The sequence below is a fragment of the Rhinopithecus roxellana genome, chromosome 15 (genome assembly GCF_007565055.1).
Source record: "Rhinopithecus roxellana isolate Shanxi Qingling chromosome 15, ASM756505v1, whole genome shotgun sequence".
Taxonomy (NCBI): Eukaryota; Metazoa; Chordata; class Mammalia; order Primates; family Cercopithecidae; genus Rhinopithecus; species Rhinopithecus roxellana.
In genome coordinates this window covers 42,109,862-42,128,438 of record NC_044563.1, presented here as the reverse complement: position 1 = coordinate 42,128,438, position 18,577 = coordinate 42,109,862, and the positions used below count along the sequence as shown (strand labels likewise).

The following is an 18,577-nucleotide window of genomic DNA, read 5'->3' as shown; positions in this document are numbered from 1 at the left end:
AAGATCTCTACAAGGAGAACTGCAAACCACTGCTCTTAGAAATCAGAGATGACATATATTCAAATGGAAAAACATTCCATGGTCATGGATAGAAAGAATCAACATCATCAAAATGGCCATCTTGCCCAAAGTAAATTATAGATTCAGTGCTATTCCTATTAAACTATCATTGACATTCTTCACAGAATTTGAAAAATCTATTTTAAAATTCATATGGATCCATAAAAGAGCCCATATAACCAAGGCCATCCTAAACAAAAAGAACAAAAAGCTGGAGACATCAAACTATACTATGAGGCTACAGTAACCAAAACAGCGTGATACTGGTACAAGAACAGACATTGCAGTTTATTGTATATTATTGAATAACTTTGGCAACTCTACTGGCAGGAAACAATATTAAATTGAATACTTTCCCTTAACCAGCTTGCTTCTTTTTATTTTCTTTGTTGTGAGAAGATAAATTGTTTTGATTGTAGTATCTTTTAATTCAGAAAAATAGACAAAAAGATCATACACTATGCCATTCATCTAAAGACAGTGGCTTGGTATGAATTTGGTGTAGCATGTTTATGCTATGCACTTCATACATTTATTTTTATAATATAGTTCACCTATATATAATAACATGAGTATTTTCCCATTTGTCAGAAACTTATAATTCTTGATGACTGCTAATGTATGGATAGCATCCCTTGTTTTTGCTGCATTGTGGCTTATTCACTTCTGGTTAATGGACATCTAGTTTTTAATATATCTGACTTATAAGTATTCTCTTTTTTTCTTCTAATTTGTGTAGCTGGAAAGCCCTGATGAAGGCTTTGAAGGCAAATCTCTTTATGAAAGTTGGACTGAAAAAAGTCCTTCCCCTGAATTCAGTGGCATGCCCAGGTAAACAAATGAATGAAATTTCCACTGAATTCAGTGTGGGATTGTTTTGAAAATAAAAGCGTATTTTCTTTCAATTATGAAGTGAAAAATTAACTTTAAAAATGGTCTAAAATCTGATAAAGGAAAAGCATTCCTTTGGTTCACAAATAAAATATTACAGTGTGTTTTGTAGTTAAATCTGCAGGACATCAAAACATGATTTGTCTTTAGAATATGTAATATATACATATGGAACATTTCAACAGATTATATAGATTGGTCATTTCTTATATGAAATGTGTGGGATGAGAAGTATTTTGGACTTTGGATTTTTTTTTAAGATTTTGGAATATTTGCATTATACTTACTGGTTGAACATCCCTAATCTGAAAATTCGTAATCTGAAATGCTTCAGTTAGCATTTCCTTTCAGTGTCATGTAGGTGCTTAAAAACTTTTGGATTTTGCAGCATTTTTAAAAATTTTCTTATCTTTAATTTTTGTGAGTATGTAGTAGGTGTATATATTTTTGGGGTGCATGAGATATTTTGATACAGATTTTGGATTTTTGGATAAGGGATGCTCAACCCCTGATAGAGATAATGGTGAAAAGTAATTCTCATTTTTTCTGTCACCTCATCACCTTGTAATTATTCTTTTTCTGAATATCATATAGTTAACAAATATTTTTCTTACTGTAATAAAAATGCAAGCATCACTTCAACATTGGTTGTATCTTCACAAGCAAGGGAAGAAGAATAAATATCTCAGTACTCTGAGTTTATCGATGTCAACAGCACAAATTATTTATATCATAAAGGGCAAATTTATGTCCAAATTATCTGAAAAATATTTGCTTTTCACTCTCTTATGTACAACAGATAAAGATGATAAATGGAATGAAATAATCTTAAGGAAAACGTTTTCCAACTTCAGAAAACTTTAACAAAATGTGACATAAAATAGTCATTCCTACACAAAATAGTCTCATAGAAGGAGATATTTTGTGATGAAAATTAATATTCTTTTCATGTTTTTGCTGCATGTCTAAATCTGTATGTTTAAAATTACATTTATAATAGAATGGAGTTTAGTTTAATGAACATGTAATCTGTACTTAATGAACAAATTACTTTGAAATAATTCTGTCGTTTTATCTCTAAAAGGATAAGCAAATTGGGATCTGGAAATGATTTTGAGGTGTTCTTCCAACGACTTGGAATTGCCTCAGGCAGAGCACGGTATACTAAAAATTGGGTAAGTGAATCTAAATTATTCAAGATTATTTATGAATATGTTGTAACTAAACAAATAATTCTGACTCCAAAAAGTGACTCAAACATTAGTTGAAAGCAAAGAGAAGTCTCAGTGGTTGACAGTATCGCTACTACATAGGATAACTCCTGTATCTGGTATTCCTACCCTAAATTCAAGTGTCAGTTGGTATCAATACTCATGTCTGCAAATGTGAACTTCCGTGTACTCCCTTAAACATATTTTCTGTTTCATTTGGTGGCACTGCATTCACTCAGTCATTTAAGTTGAAAATGTAGGAATTGTCTTTGATTTCACCCTCCTCCTTATTCAAAATTAATCAGTATCTCCCCATTATCATTCAAAATTAATCAGTGTATTTGAATTTCCATCTCTTACTATATCTCTAATTATTAAACAAATAACATCATTAAACAAATGAAAAATTTGTTTAAGAAAGAACAGACTATATATATTAGTCTGTTCTCCTGCTCCTAATAAAGACATACCCGAGACTGGGTCATTTACAAGGGAAATATGTTTAATTGACTTACAGTTTCATATGGCTGGGGAGGTCCCACAATCATGGCTGAAGGCGAATGAGGAGCAAAGTTACATGTTACATGGCAGCAGACAAGAGCGCAGGTGCAGGGGAACTTCCCTTTATAAAACCATTAGATCTCATGAGACTTATTCACTGTCAGGCGAGCAGGGCAGGAAAACGTCTCCCCCATGATTCGGTTACCTCCCACCGGGTCTCTCCCATGACACGTGGGGATTATCATAATTCAAGTTGAGATGTGGGTGGGGACACAGAGCCAAACCATATCAGTATAATACACTTTGAACGTGTAAAAGTCATGATTCCTTTTCTTCTGTTGTAGATTATATATATATATATACACACACACACACACACATATATATAGTTTTCATTTTCTTCAAAGTAAAATGGGTACATAGTTTATAAAATGTCAAGTGGTTTTATAAGAACACTGGTTTATTTATTTATTTATTTATTTATTTATTTATTGTTTTTACCACTACAGCAACAGTTTCCTTGCTATTTTTATAACCAGTGCTTATGCAGTCTTGGTTTTCTATAGCTCTCATAGAGACTGCAGATAAAATGCAAATGTTTTACATGAAATTGCAACTTAGTGAAAACCACTCTGTCAGGAGCTGAGCTAATGACATCTGTGTAGCTTTCAGGTGATCTGCTAGAAAATGGAGCCTAAAATACACAGGGGCATGGATTTATATCATACCCCTTAGACAGTCTTCCTTAAATATCACTTCTTTCAGATGGAATTTTGTGAAGAGTTGGGCAGTAATCAAGGCCCCAAGTTCTATAATATCTTCTATACTCTATTCTGAGAACACTGGTTTATAATTAAAAACAGTTGTTTCTTATTTCCATTTCATATTCATACCATCCCTGATTTCTGTTAATCAGATGAAACCTTTGTCAGCTTTTATGATATGTCCATATTTATAAGTAATATTTTAATCCTGATATGTCTTCATTTTTAAATTTTATGTTATAAAGAAAAATCATTCTCACACTTATAAAAATGGTAAGGAAGAGTTCATTCAAAACTGTTCCAATAAGAATATTGCAATAATAAGAGATTTAGCTCAATTCTAAATACAGAAAAGACATTTGGCGATTTAGAGTTGACATTAAGTTTCTGTAAGTCTTTCCTCACAGGCTATTCTTCCCAGGTGGAAAATCTTCAATCTCCTGTCTGTAAGGTAGGAAGTTAGGCAGAGTTATATGGGAGCTGATAGTGAGGATAAATGTTAATATTGTCTACATTTTACTATGAAAAACATTACAACAAAGAAAAGTCAGATGACCACCTAAAGTTTTTGGTAGTAAGTCCTGAAGCCTAGATTCAAACCCTGGCAGGGTAATTCCAGAATCCCAGTCTCTTCAACACATCAGTACATAAAATGTTCTTTTACATTAATAATAAAAAATAAGCATCTTAATGGTCGAAAGTGATAAACCAGCAATTCACAATTTGAAAAGTTGTTCCTTCTACCTATACTTTTGGTTTTCCTGACACCTGTCTGGGCCTTCCTTCTCTCTCCTTAGTGAGACTTTAGATCCACTACTGCACTCCTCACCACTTAGACTCTCTAGCCTTCAGCACACTGTTTGTCAGACAATCATTTATCCATGGAATTTTACTGATTAAACAATTTAGTGTCTTCTCCTATATAATATTGTGTAATACTTATTTACTTGCCTTTAACAATTTCTCTTATTTTTACCCAAATGCAAGATTGTCTTGTCTTGTTTTTTCAGATTCTAAGAATGCAATCTTCTGCATTCTTAGAGGCAAGCCCGTTTGGTCCCTTTGAAATATTTTTTAAATAGTATTTGTTATATCATATACACATATTTTAATTGGTACAAGCCTGGAGTGTGTTTACTTATCATAATATTAGCTGTTTAGTAAGTAGCTTATTGAGATGCTTAAGTACGTTCCTTGATCCATCACTGACCAATCTTACTAATACTAATAGTAAATATGGTGCTAATCATTTTATTGTACGCTATCCTATAAGAGATATGTTTTGTTATTTTTTCTGTAGGAAACAAACAAATTCAGCAGCTATCCACTGTATCACAGTGTCTACGAAACATATGAGTTGGTGGAAAAGTTTTATGATCCAATGTTTAAATATCACCTCACTGTGGCCCAGGTTCGAGGAGGAATGGTGTTTGAACTAGCCAATTCCATAGTGCTCCCTTTTGATTGTCGAGATTATGCTGTGGTTTTAAGAAAGTATGCTGACAAAATTTACAATATTTCTATGAAACATCCACAGGAAATGAAGACATACAGTGTATCATTTGGTATGTTACCATTCCTTTTTCAAATTCCTCATCTGTATGGTTCTATTAATCTCCAAAACATAATGGGCTATCTTAGGTCATTTATTATTGATTGCTATTTCAAGTGATCCAATATTCTGTTTATGTCTATAAATGTGTTTTTCATTTTATGGATGCTCACATCTTATAATATAAAAATATAAATATCCTGTAAAACACAAAAGATGATGGCTTCTATATTGTTCCTTTTCTTGAACTATAGAACAATGCCATTAGAAATTACTGTTCTTTAAGCATTTGATGATCCCGATTTCTATTTCAGATTCACTTTTTTCTGCAGTAAAGAATTTTACAGAAATTGCTTCCAAATTCAGTGAGAGACTCCAGGACTTTGACAAAAGCAAGTACGTTCTGTATCTATATCTATCTATATCTGTGTCTATATCTACACACACACATATATATTTAAAAGGAAACTAACATCGCTGTTGCTGAACTCGCTTTGGGAATTTCTTGCTGTTTTCTGTTTTTTTTTTTTTGTTTTTTTTTTTTTTTTTTTTTGAGGCGGAGTCTCGCTCTGTCGCCCGTACTGGAGTGCAGTGGCCAGATCTCAGCTCACTGCAAGCTCCGCCTCCCGGGTTTACGCCATTCTCCTGCCTCAGCCTCCCGAGTAGCTGGGACTACAGGCGCCCGCCACCTCGCCCAGCTAGTTTTTGTATATTTAGTACAGACGGGGTTTCACCGTGTTAGCCAGGATGGTCTCGATCTCCTGACCTCGTGATCCGCCCGTCTCGGCCTCCCAAAGTGCTGGGATTACAGGCTTGAGCCACCGCGCCCGGTCTGTTTTCTGTTTTTTAAATTTGTTTTACTTTAAGTTCTGTTTTTTAAATTTGTTTTACTTTAAGTTCTGGGATACATGTACAGAACGTGCAGCTTGTTACATAGGTAGACAAGTGCCATTTCCTGCTGCTTTCTGTCTTTCCACTCTAGCACATCCTATGTAGGGCTGCCCTATCTCAAAAGACCTACTTTCGACATTTGGAGTGGCAATTGTGCTGCTGAGAAATGTCAGTCCTTCCCTCCTGCCATTTGATCAGTTACAACATACTCTGCTTAACAATGAAGGGCCTTCACTGTGTGACCCCAGCTGTTTCCAGTTTTATTTCTTGTTTTTTCAGTATCTGTACATCATAACTCAGCCAGACTATTTAATTTTCAAAGCGTGATTTCTTTCTGCCTCTTTTTTTATTTCATTACCTCCACATAGAGCTCCTTATTTCCACTTCCATCTGGCAAAATTCTATTTATCCAGAATAGCAAATATTGTGAAGTCATTAATTTTGGAAATGTTAAACATTTAGGATTAATTCTGTGTAAGATTACACAAGTACAACACAATTTGAACAAAATTTTAAGATGTCAGGAAAAATACTTGGTGAGAATACTAAGGTAATTTTTTTAAAGTAGAATTTTGAGGGCACAGATATGTGTATTAAATATAGTATCGTGATGTAAATATCAAATCCCTAGGAGCTGATGTAAGGATACATAAAAAGATCAGAGTAGATGATGTAGAAATAGGCTCAGTGATATATAAGGAAGTATTAGTAATAAACGATACAGCAAAAATCAATTGGGAAAGATTAGTCAATCATAACATTGTATAAACTATGTTAGTACCTGCTATAAAATTAAACTCAGAATCGCACGTCACATTGTATGCTCACATACACAACAGCTGTAAAGAATTTTTTAGTAAAAATGGAAATTTCTTGAAAGACAGATGCCAAGTTTAGAAGCAGTGGGGAAATGATGCAATCATATTTGAGATCATTAAAATGGTTCAGAATATGAAAATTAATATTCAAAAGAAAAGTTAAGAAAGTTGAAAACTTATTTTCTAGCAAAAATGGAGAGTAATATATACATTATAAAAATATTTTTTGAAAATTAATTTAAATAGTCCAAAAGAACAAACTGAAAATATCGGTAAGAAACAAGACAAATAATTATAAAAATGTTGTCGAAGAAACACCTGTAAAGAAACATAGCAAAATATTGCAGTTCACTAATGCATAATTAGAAATACAAATGAAAGTAACGTGACGTTATTTTTATAACACATTAATACCAATTTAAACCTTGGTTGTGCCCACTGCTGTAGCTGGTACACTGAAGCATATGGTCTCCATGCTTTTCTGATAGCATTATGAATTATTTTAGCTTTTTTGAAAAAGATAGATAGATATTGCTAACATGTTCAAGAACTGTCACAGAGTCCTGTGCTTTGACATAGGTTTTCCATTTCTTGAATTATTTCTTAGGAAAAAGTCTCTGTTTTGGAAAAGAAAGACTGCCCGGAGAAAGATTTGAAGTATAAAATTATAATAGCCAGTAATTCAAAGTAACCTAATGCCTAAGAGAAGATAAATTACTAAAAAATTTGATATTCACCAGTGCGAACATTTTATAATCCTTAAAATGGATTATTAGAAATACAATATAATAGAAGATACTTAGAATAAAATATGAAGTAAGCAGAAAGTTTATAAAATTGTAAATATAGTTTGATTAATTTTTACTTAACAAATATAGGAAAAACTTAAAGGGAATTTAAGGAATTATTTTGATAATTATGTTATCCTCAGGGAATATTGGAAGAATTGTTTTCCTATTCTTTCCAATTCTTTATAATTTTTGTATGTGGGTAAAAAAGTCAACAATGAGAAATATGTTTTAAGGAGATCCCAAACACCATGTATTCTATAAAACTGGTTTTCTTTTTCTATTTAAAAGAAAAAATGTTTTCTCCCACTGACAAAATGCCTTATGGTTTGAATTCTGGTTTGTTTAGGACACTTGTTGTTTAGCACACTCAGCTTCCCCTTCCTTTACTATTTCTACAGTTGTTTTATTTTCTCTAAATGATAGTAAAGATCCACTCTGTTCCCTATGTATTTACAAATTCTGAAACACCTGCACAGTGCATTGCACATAATAATAGTAAATTCTAACTAAGTAAATTAAACTGAATGTTGAATTTCTCAACCAAAACTTTGAAATCTAAGGAAGAGACATGTCTTCATCCTGCTTTTCTTGTATTACTTCTTGGCCCATCAAAGAATATAAGATGTTGACAGAGGATACAGAGAAAGAGAAGTGTGTGTGTGTGTGTGTGTGTGTGTGCGTGCGCGCGTGCGTGCATGCATTTACATGTGTGTAGCCACATGAGTTTTTGTACTTGTAGCAATGCTTTGTGAATTTGATTCTGAAACCCATAGCATCTTATTGAAATTATCCTTCATTCGATTGTCTCAACTGTTTATGGGAGCTGCTAACAGGTATTCTGTGTTTAATTTACCTTTATACTATCACAGAATCTGAATTCATGATGCTAAATACATAAATATTAAAAATAGCTCAAATCCAAATTATGGGGATTTAAGTTGTTCCTGTTTTCCTTTTGTCAGCAAGGTGCAGTTGAAAGAACAATACCGACCTCCTATTTCACTCTAAAACTTGCTAGTGTGAATTTAGGCAAGTTATTTAACTCATGATCCTTTGTTATCTCATCTACAAAATGGGGCTATTACCCTGCCCACTTTGCAGAATCGCTCTGAAAATTAAAAATCACATTTTGTATAAACATTCAGAACAGTAATTGGCACATAGGAAATGATCACTAAATGCTAACTGTTAGTAAAACAAAATTATAAAAAGCAAGAGGGAAATTAATGAATAAGATGATTTATGCTTTCTTATTGTAATGATTTTTTCTCATTAGTTAATTAAATTATGAAAGAATTGGTATATTAAATTCAGTAACTCATTGTTGAAGTATTCAGGGCTTGCTGATAAGCTTTCAATTATATTGAATCATTCTTACTACAAAACAACCTCAACACTCCTTTTGGAATGTAAGTTCTGTAAAAGCAGGGAGTGTTTGATACATAGGAGGTATCTAAATATTGTTAAAAGGCTGAAGTAATCATCATCTCTTGTGTCCATAATAGGTTTAGCTTTAAAAATGAAAGGAATATTGTTAGTTATCACTTGGCAAATAATTCTAATTTGCCAGGCATCTTACTAAACATTAGCAGGTCATCTTATTTTAATATTGATATTACTTCAGTGAGTAGATTACTAGGATACCTAAGGTGAAGAAAATCTTGCCTTATTATGCCAATGTAAATAAAAATCACTATTATTTTTTCCATTGTCACATACAGCTGTTTCCTGTGCTTTTATAAGCCTCAGCAGTATTTTATAGGATTTTAAAATGTGATAGCCATGTATTGTATTGTTCTTAATTTGCATATTACAGAATGTTAAAATTTGCAATTGACATTTGAACAACAGTGATTTGAACTGCACAGGTCCACTTATACATGAATTCTTTTTTCCATTAATATAGTGAGCCCTCTCTATCCATAGATTTCATTAGCAAGCAAATGCAGATGGAAAATTCAGTATTATTCACTGTAATCCCAGGTACTCAGGAAGCTGAGGCAGGGGGATTGCTTGAGCCCAGGAGTTTGAGACTATAGTGAGCTATGATCAAGCCACTGCACACCAGCCTGGGCGACAGAACAAGACTCCATCTCTTAAGAAGACAAAATAAAATACAGTATTGATGGACTAAAACCCACATATATGGGGGGGGGGACCGACTATTCTTGTTATTTTTAAATATGGAAAACTTTTTATTTTGCCAAATTAAATCTTTTATTTTCAAACTTACATTTGAAAATATTAGCATTGCATACAGAAAATGATTTTGTTAGATATCTAAAAGTAGGATGGACATGAATCTAGAACAAAAGTATTTTAGGTAAGTAAATTCATTTATATGGAAAAAAAATCTCAACAATCATCTTTCTTTTAGCTTTGATATATTAGAACTTTTATCACTGAATGATGCTCACTCTGCAGGCTTGAATCTGAGAACCTCAGATGTAGCTAATGAGAAACTAATGAAAAATATAAAGTAAGAGAATTATAGAAACTTATAAAACAACTGTTACATTCCGTTTAAACTACTAGCCATGTGTTCCGTAAACATTTTCTATTTTATATAATTGCCTATCTCATTGTCTTAACAATATGAAGACTAAGATGTCAAAGAGGGATTAAGCATGTGATAAGAGTTATACTGGGGGCAGCTAACCCAAGGGAGATCAGATGTGGCTTCAGATTCCACATACACAGCCTACATTTCCTCATTGAGGCAGAACAAGTTAATCCAGAAAGTCATATCACACTCCAAGAATGCTGTACTTAAACCATTCTGAAAATCACTTGAAATGATACAGTTTTAAGTAACTTTTAGATTTAAAACTGGATCATTATACCAAGAGATCAATTTAATTTCTTTTATAGTTTGTTCATTCTCACCCTGTTAATTCCACAGAGGAGGAGGGCCAACTTTTCATATACATGTGTCTTCCTTGCAGGACTTTAGTATGCACAAATTTTGGTGTAGGGGGTGGGCCTAGAAGCAATTCCTGGAGATAACTAAATTCAGTTTTGTTCTGAAATTTTTATTTTCTGCATAGAAATATATTTTCATGAAGTTATAATTATATTCATTTTCTTTCTCAGCCCAATATTATTAAGAATGATGAATGATCAACTCATGTTTCTGGAAAGAGCATTTATTGATCCATTAGGGTTACCAGACAGACCTTTTTATAGGTAAGAAAAGAAAGTATGACTCCTTTCTATAATATCACTGTTTCTTGTAATTATTTTTATTTTTTTCATTGTGGAAAGATATTGTAGTTGATTTCTTGCAAGCAAATGGAAAATTTCACAATATGTGTAGGAAGTTATAGTGGTATTATTTCTTCATATAATGTAATATGATTTTTGCATATCTTTATTTTGAGTATCTTTGTTCTGATTATAACAGAACATATGTTTATTTTAGAAAATATAGAAGATCCAGAAAGCCACAGCAGGAAATAAAAATCTCCCCAATTTTATCAGAAAAATATAAAATCATGGTTATATTCTTGTGTGCATAATTTTAGCTCCTTTCCTATATAATATATAGGAAATTTTAGCTCCTCTCTCTATATAATATATACAATAAGTTTATATTTATTTATTCTTTTCTCTAATGTTGATATTTAGAGATTTTATTTCCTCCTAAATCCTGACAGTTGAATTTTTTCCTGCCAAACATTGACTGTGCCCTAGGTTGATTTTCTAAATATTGCAGAATGAAATAGATCATTGGACAGCCAGAAATGGCCCTAACTTTCTTTCTAGGGATTATAAAAGGTTCTGGCTTGGTAGTAAGAGCATCTTCAAACAGGTTGACCTGGATCGCCAATGGCAGTATTTTTTTTTTTTTTTTTTTTTTTTGAGACGGAGTCTGGCTCTGTCGCCCAGGCTGGAGTGCAGTGGCGCAATCTCGGCTCACTGCAAGCTCCGCCTCCCGGGTTTACGCCTATTCTCCTGCCTCAGCCTCCCGAGTAGTTGGGACTACAGGCGCCCGCCATCTCGCCCGGCTGGTTTTTTGTATTTTTTAGTAGAGACGGGGTTTCACCGTGTAGACCAGGATGGTCTCGATCTCCTGACCTCGTGATCCACCCGTCTCGGCCTCCCAAAGTGCTGGGATTACAGGCTTGAGCCACCGCGCCCGGCCGGCAGTATATTTTTATCCATTCCCCACGCCCTTTTATTTTCCTAAGAGACAGGGTCTCACTCTGTCTCCCAGGCTAGAGTTCAGCTGTGCAGTTGTAGCTCACTGCAGCCTCAGACTTTTGGGCTCAAGCAATCTTCCCACAGCAGCCTCCCAGGAAGCTAGGACAACAGACACATGCCACCATGTACCAGCTAATATGTGTACTTTGGTTTGTAGAGACAGGGTGTCCCTATGTTGCCCAGACTTGTCTAGAACTCCTGGCCTCAAGCAATCCTCCCACCTCGGCCTCCCTAATACATGGGATTACAGGCATGAGCTACTGCTTCTGGCCTTATCTACCTCTTTACTTTGGAGTTTGTCCTTCTCTTCTATGGGCTATTACATGAAATGTCTTAGCCCATTCTATAAAACATTTTCTACCTTGGTCATGTGGAACATTACAAAATTGTTTTTGATGATTCTTCAAACTCTATGTTAAGTATTCTAACATGATAGTGTGGATTTTTTAAAAATGACAAACACAATATAGGGTTGGCTGATCACAAACAAGGCTGTAATGATCACAATTGTGCTATAATGTAGGAGGTAGCATGATATATTAAAAAATCAGCACTTGTCATGTGTTTTGAGACAAATCATTTAGTTACTTGATCTCTCAGACCTCAGTTTCCTCCTCTGTGAAATACTAATATCAACTGTGTAGAGTTTATTTCTAATCATTAGAAAAATTGTAAGTAAACATTAAATACCAATACCAAAGATGATTGCTGTGGTTACTATCATCATTTTTACTTTTGTAGCACTGAACCACTTTAAGTTATTTGTTTGAAATAAAAATATAATTAATTACTATAGATTTCACACAATAGTCTTCAGAGATGATTGAACTTGGAAGTTCAGTTGACAAGTGGCTTGTTCAAATTGTTATAGAAATATGCAATCCAGGAATTGCAGAGTGCTCCTGTGTTTCTCTTGTATGTCATTTAGGTACCTAATAAACAGCAAATGATTTTATCAACAGGCATGTCATCTATGCTCCAAGCAGCCACAACAAGTATGCAGGGGAGTCATTCCCAGGAATTTATGATGCTCTGTTTGATATCGAAAGCAAAGTGGACCCTTCCCAGGCCTGGGGAGAAGTGAAGAGACAGATTTCTATTGCAGCCTTCACAGTGCAAGCAGCTGCAGAGACTTTGAGTGAAGTGGCCTAAGAGGATTCTTTAGAGAATCCATATTGAATTTGTGTGGTATGTCATTCAGAAAGAATCATAATGGGTATATTGATAAATTTTAAAATTGGTATATTTGAAATAAAGTTGAATATTATATATAGTTATGTGGGTGTTTATATATGTGTGTTTATATTGTTTCTTTTGTCTTGTCCCTATGGATTAAAAATTAAAAATTGAATTTCATAATTATAAGAGGTTATTCTGAAGTGGAAAAATTTAACTCAGTATTAAATCTAAGGATAATGGCATAATACAGTAAAACTCGCATCTGGCATTATCAGGTAATCAAGTCTAATCTATTCATGTCATTTCACACATAAGAAAACATCAGTATGTCATAGAGCACACTGGGGAATATGCACAAGACTATTCCAAGCCAGAGGCCTCATGGCCTGCCTGGTCACCCAAGGCTGAGAAGATCACTATCTCAGCACACTAGTTGGGAAATGGATCAAATTACACTTTTAGTAAATGTAATCACTCTATAGTATAAGAAATAATTATTTTTTAAATAGTATAACATATATGTATAGTAATTAAATGAACATTTGTGAACCTAATAGCCATATGAAGAAAATAACATTTCCAATATCTTTGGATGCCCCATGTACTAATGACAGTTATGCCTTTCCATTTTCTTGAATTTTATGTTTATTTATCTTTCCTCCATTATTTATAATTGTACCACACATGGCTGTATTCTTTACATGTTTTGGCATTATGCATTTTTGAACTTTTTATAAAGACAGTCATACTATGTGTATTTCTCAGGTACTTGATTTTTTTCATTGGCTTTTAAGGGTTCAAATATATTATCACTGTGGCTATAGTTTGCCTTATTTTGCTGATATAGAACATTCATTCACATGAGAGTAAGATCCAGGGTCCATCAAGACAGAGAAAACATACAGTAATGTGAATAGGGAAAGTTAGTGTAAAGAATTATTAACTGTTACAGCATTGGAGCAATGAAATATTGCCTAGTAATATGTAAAGAGACGTTTCAAGAATATGTGATGAGCAGATATAAGGAATTGCTCTTATCTCCATGGTGAATTTGGAGCAGCCAACGAAGAGTGCCCTCACACTGTGGCCTCGCTCAATGTTAAGAAGTTGCTATGGTGTTGCCCTTGAACCTGCTTCAAATTGATACTTCAGAACTCCCCAGAAACTTGTCTTCTGGGCCACTGTGTGAAGCTGTTTATGAAGAACTGTCAAGCCAGAGGGGCTTTACTACAAATTTGGCAAAGGACAGTTTCAGGAGAAGCTCTTGGCCACTGGGTTCTCCTGGCCACCATGAACTTCAGGAAGTGGGTGCCAGAGCAGCAGCCACAGAATCTGGGCACTGGTGTCGGCCTGTATGCCCTCCGTGTCAGATGCTGGAGATGTCATTTACATTGCCAGAGTTTGCCAAGGGTGCACACAGAAAGCAGATTGGAAAGCACCTTCTTGGAACATCTCTCCAATGCCTTCTACTCACGAAGTTTAACATCATAACACGTGACAAAGAACAACCATTTAATGGGCCCAGATCTATTTATGAAGACAATCAAGAGTGAGTTTGGAGTGGATAACCCAAATTTGGATAACTGGTGAATAATAAAATATATTTATTCATTTTCTGCTGGTATATATTTGGAATGTTTTATATGTTTTGCTTCTGTGAACATGTATCCTAACGCAAATATTCAAGAGAATCTCTTTCCTGACAGTATCTACCTATAGGTTGAATGTCTGTGTTGTAAAGTTTGTGCATCTTCAATTTTACAATGCCAAGCTGTTTCAAAGTGATTTTATTTATTTATATTCCCACTGGCAAAGTAATCATGTTATTCAAGATAAAAAACAAGTATGGAAGATTGTGTCATGTTAAAGAAATACAAAGAACTCAGTGTTATCAGAATCCAAGGGATTTGTGGGAAGAACAATCCATACATTGAGCACCAAAACAACACAAGGCTTAGAAGACATCCAGAGGAGTATAACTACTTTCCTGTAGTTTATCAAAAGCCCATAATAAGGTTAAGCAGGATAGGGATATGGGCATATTTGCATTTCAGAAAGCATTCTGGCCTAGATGGATTAGAAGGGCATCAACCCAGCAAAATATAAGAACTTTCTTTTTTTTTTTTTTTTTTTTTTTTAAATACAGGGTCTCACTCTGTCACCCAGGCTGGAGTCAATGGTACAATCCCAGCTCAGTGTAACCTCTGCTTCCTCGGCTCAGGCGATCCTTCAGCCTCAGACTCCCAAGTAGCTGAGATTACAGGTGTACACCACCATGCCTGGCTAATTTTTGTATTTTTTTGTAGAGATGGGGTTTTACCAAGTATCCCAGGCTGGTCAAGAACTCCCTGGCTCAAAGTATCAACCCTCCTTGGCCTCCCAAAGTGGTGGGATTACAGGCAGGAGTCACCATGCCAGGTCCCAAAATATTTTCTTATGACAACAGTTGCCATGTAGACTTTATCCCCAGAAAAGATAAGACTACCCACATCCTTCAGGTCTCAGCTTACATGTCATCTCTTCTAGGAATACTTCCAGAATGACTGCCCCTTCCCTTATATTCCTTACTAGACCATAAGCTCCTCAGAGACTGAGTCTTGTTTTTTATTTTGGCTTCAATCTCTATCAGTATGGAGAGTCCATAGATGGCACTCATTTTGTGAGTAATCAGAGTAGCATGCATGTGAGACTTTCTGAGACATTCTGTGCTTTGAAAATAAAAGCTGCACTGCATACTAGGATTTCCACAATGCCTTTGTTACAGGGTTTGGCTGAGCATGCTAACAGGCTTTTTGTCATGTCATTGTTAGAGAGTTGGACAATATTGTAGATGTAGGATAAGGTGAATAAAACTATTCTAAAAAATGGACCAAAACCTACATAATACTTGAAAGCTTTGTCAACTTTCAATCGATTCTGCAAGCATGCAATAAGCATCCCCCCAAATTATTATATGTAATTCGGTGGCTTAGGAACATACTTTGGCAACATATTTAATGTCACTGTCATTCATAAGAGGTATTGCAATGACAGGAACACAATTGTTTTGTTTTTGTTTTTGTTTTGAGACAGGGTCTCTCTGTCACCCCGGCTGGAGTGCACTGGCGCGATCTAGGCTCACTGCAACCTCTGCCTCCTGGGTTCAAGTGATTCTCCTCTCTCAGCCTCCTGAGTAATTGGAATTACAGGCACCCGCAGCCATGCCCAGATAATTTTTTTGTATTTTTAATAGAGATGGGGTTTCACTAGGTTGGCCAGGCTGATCTCGAACTCCTGACCTCAGGTGATCAACTGCGTCCACCTCCCAAAGTGCTGGGATTACAGTTGGGAGTCACCTCGCCTGACCAGGAACAGAGTTTTTAGAGACAGACTGCTTGGGGTCCAACCCTAGTTCTCCCACTTACTTACAGTATGGCTATGGGCAAATTATTAAAGCTTTCTGTTACTAAGAAAGTCAATGGTAGCTTGATGGCGATAGCATTGAATCTATACATTACTTTGGGCAGTATGACCATTTTCACAATATTGAGTTTTCCCATCCATGAGCATGGGATGTTTTTTCATTTGTTTGTGTCCTCTCTTATTTCCTTGAGCAGCGGTTTGTAGTTTTCCTTGAAGAGGTCCTTCACATCCCTTGTAAGTTGCATTCCCAGGTATTTTTTTCTCTTTGTAGCAATTGTGAATGGGAGTTTACTCATGATTTGGCTCTCTGTTTGTCTATTATTGGTTTATAGGAATGTTAGTGATTTTTGCACATTGATTTTGTATCCTGAGACTTTGCTGAAGTTGCTTATCATCTTAAGGAGATTTTGGGCTGAGACGATGGGGTTTTCTAACTATATAATCACTTCATCTGCAAATAGGGACAATTTTACTTCCTGTCTTCCTATTTGAATGTCCTTTATTTCTTTCTTTTGTCTGATTGCCCTGGCCAGAATTTCCAATACTATGATGAATTGGAGGAATGAGAGAGGGCATCCTTGTGCCGGTTTTCAAAGGGAATGCTTTGAGTTTTGCCCATTCAATAAGATATTGTCTGTAGGTTTGTCATAAATAGCTCTTATTATTTTGAGATACCTTCCATCAATACCTAGTTTATTGGGTGTTTTTAGCATGAAGAAGTGTTGAATTTTATCAAAAGCCTTTTCTGCATCTATTGAGATAGTCATGTAATTTTTGTCATTGGTTCTGTGCATGTGATATATTATGTTTATTGATTTGCGTGTATTGAACCAGACTTGGATCCCAGGGATGAAACCAACTTGATCATGGTGGATATGCCTTTTAGTGTGCTGCTGGATTTGGTTTGCCAGTATTTTATTGAGGATTTTCGCATTGATGTTCATGTTCATGTTTGGCCTGAAATTTTCTTTGTGTGTGTGTGTGTGTGTATCTACCAGGTTTTGGTATCAGGATGATGTTGGCCTCATAAAATGAGTTAGGGAGGAGTCCCTCTTTTTCTATTGTTTGGAATAGTTTCAGAAGGAATGGTAACAACTCCTCTTCGTGCCTCTGGTAGAATTCAGATGTGAATCTATCTGGTCCTGGGCTTTTTTTTTTTTTTTTTGGTTGGCAGGCTATTAATTACTGCCTCAATTTCAGAACTTTTTATGGGTCTATTCAGGGATTCCACTTCTTCCTGATTTAGTCTTGGGGGGGTGTATGTGTCCAGGAATTTATCAATTTCTTCTAGATTTTCTAGTTTATTTGTGTAGAGGTGTTTACAGTATTCTCTGATGGTAGTTTGTATTTCTGTGGGATCAGTGGTGATATCCCCTTTATCATTTTTTATCATGTCTATTTGATTCTTCTCTCTTTTCCTCTTTATTAGTCTGGCTAGCAGTCTATCTACTTTGTTAATCTTTTCAAAAAACAGCTCTTGAATTCATTGATTTTTTTGAAGGGTTTTTCATGTCTCGATCTCTTTTAGTTCTGCTCTGATCTTATTTCTTGTCTTCTGCTCGCTTTTGAATTTGTTTGCTCTTGCTTCTCTAGGTCTTTTAATTGTGATGTTAGGGTGTAGATCAATTTTGGATCTTTTCCACTTTCTCATATGGCCAATTAGTGCTATAAATTTCCCTCTAAACACTGCTTAGCTGTTTCCAGAGATTCTGGTACGTTGTGTCTTTGTTCTCACTGGTTTCAAAGAACTTATTTATTTCTGTCTTAATTTTGTTATTTACCCAGTAGTCATTCAGGAGCAGGTTGTTCAGTTTCCATGTAGTTGTGCAGTTTTGAGTGAGTTTCTTAATTCTGAGTTCTAATTTGATTGCACTATGGTCTGAGACACAGTTTGTAATGACTTTCATTCTTCTGCATTTGCTGAGGAGTGTTTTACATCCAATTATGTGGTCAATTTGGAATAAGTGTGATGTAGTACTGAGAAGAATGTATATTCTGTTGATTTGGGGTGGAGAGTTCTGTAGATGTCTTTTAGGTTCACTTGGTCCAGAACGGATTTCAAGTCCTGAATATCCTTGTTAATTTTCTGTCTCATTGATCTGTCTAATATTGACAGTGGGGTTTTACAGTCTTCCATTATTTTTGTGGGGGAGTCTAAGTCTCTTTTTAGGTCTCTAAGAACTTGCTTTATGAATCTGGGTTCTCCTATATTGGGTGTATATATATTTAGGGTAGTTAGCTCTTCATGTTGCATTGATCCCTTTACCATTATGTAATGCCCTCTTTGTCTTTTTTGATCTTGTTAGCTTAAACT

General features: G+C 35.0%; 1 protein-coding gene across 5 annotated transcripts in view; it reads left to right on the top strand.

Moving 5' to 3' along the window:
• Window positions 1-12,955, top strand: part of FOLH1B (folate hydrolase 1B) — a 69,069-nt gene extending 56,114 nt beyond the window's left edge. For 3 of the 5 annotated variants that reach the window (XM_010384318.2, XM_010384322.2, XM_010384319.2), the window contains 6 exons: window positions 800-891; window positions 2,036-2,126; window positions 4,728-4,992; window positions 5,294-5,375; window positions 10,573-10,665; window positions 12,645-12,955. In XM_010384318.2, the coding sequence (XP_010382620.1) occupies window positions 800-891; window positions 2,036-2,126; window positions 4,728-4,992; window positions 5,294-5,375; window positions 10,573-10,665; window positions 12,645-12,834 (813 nt within the window). In that variant the 3' untranslated portion in view covers window positions 12,835-12,955. The remainder of the gene's footprint in view (window positions 1-799; window positions 892-2,035; window positions 2,127-4,727; window positions 4,993-5,293; window positions 5,376-10,572; window positions 10,666-12,644) is intronic. The other 2 variants (XM_010384320.2, XM_010384321.2) reach the window with 1 other exon arrangement.
• Window positions 12,956-18,577: the final 5,622 nt, after the last annotated feature.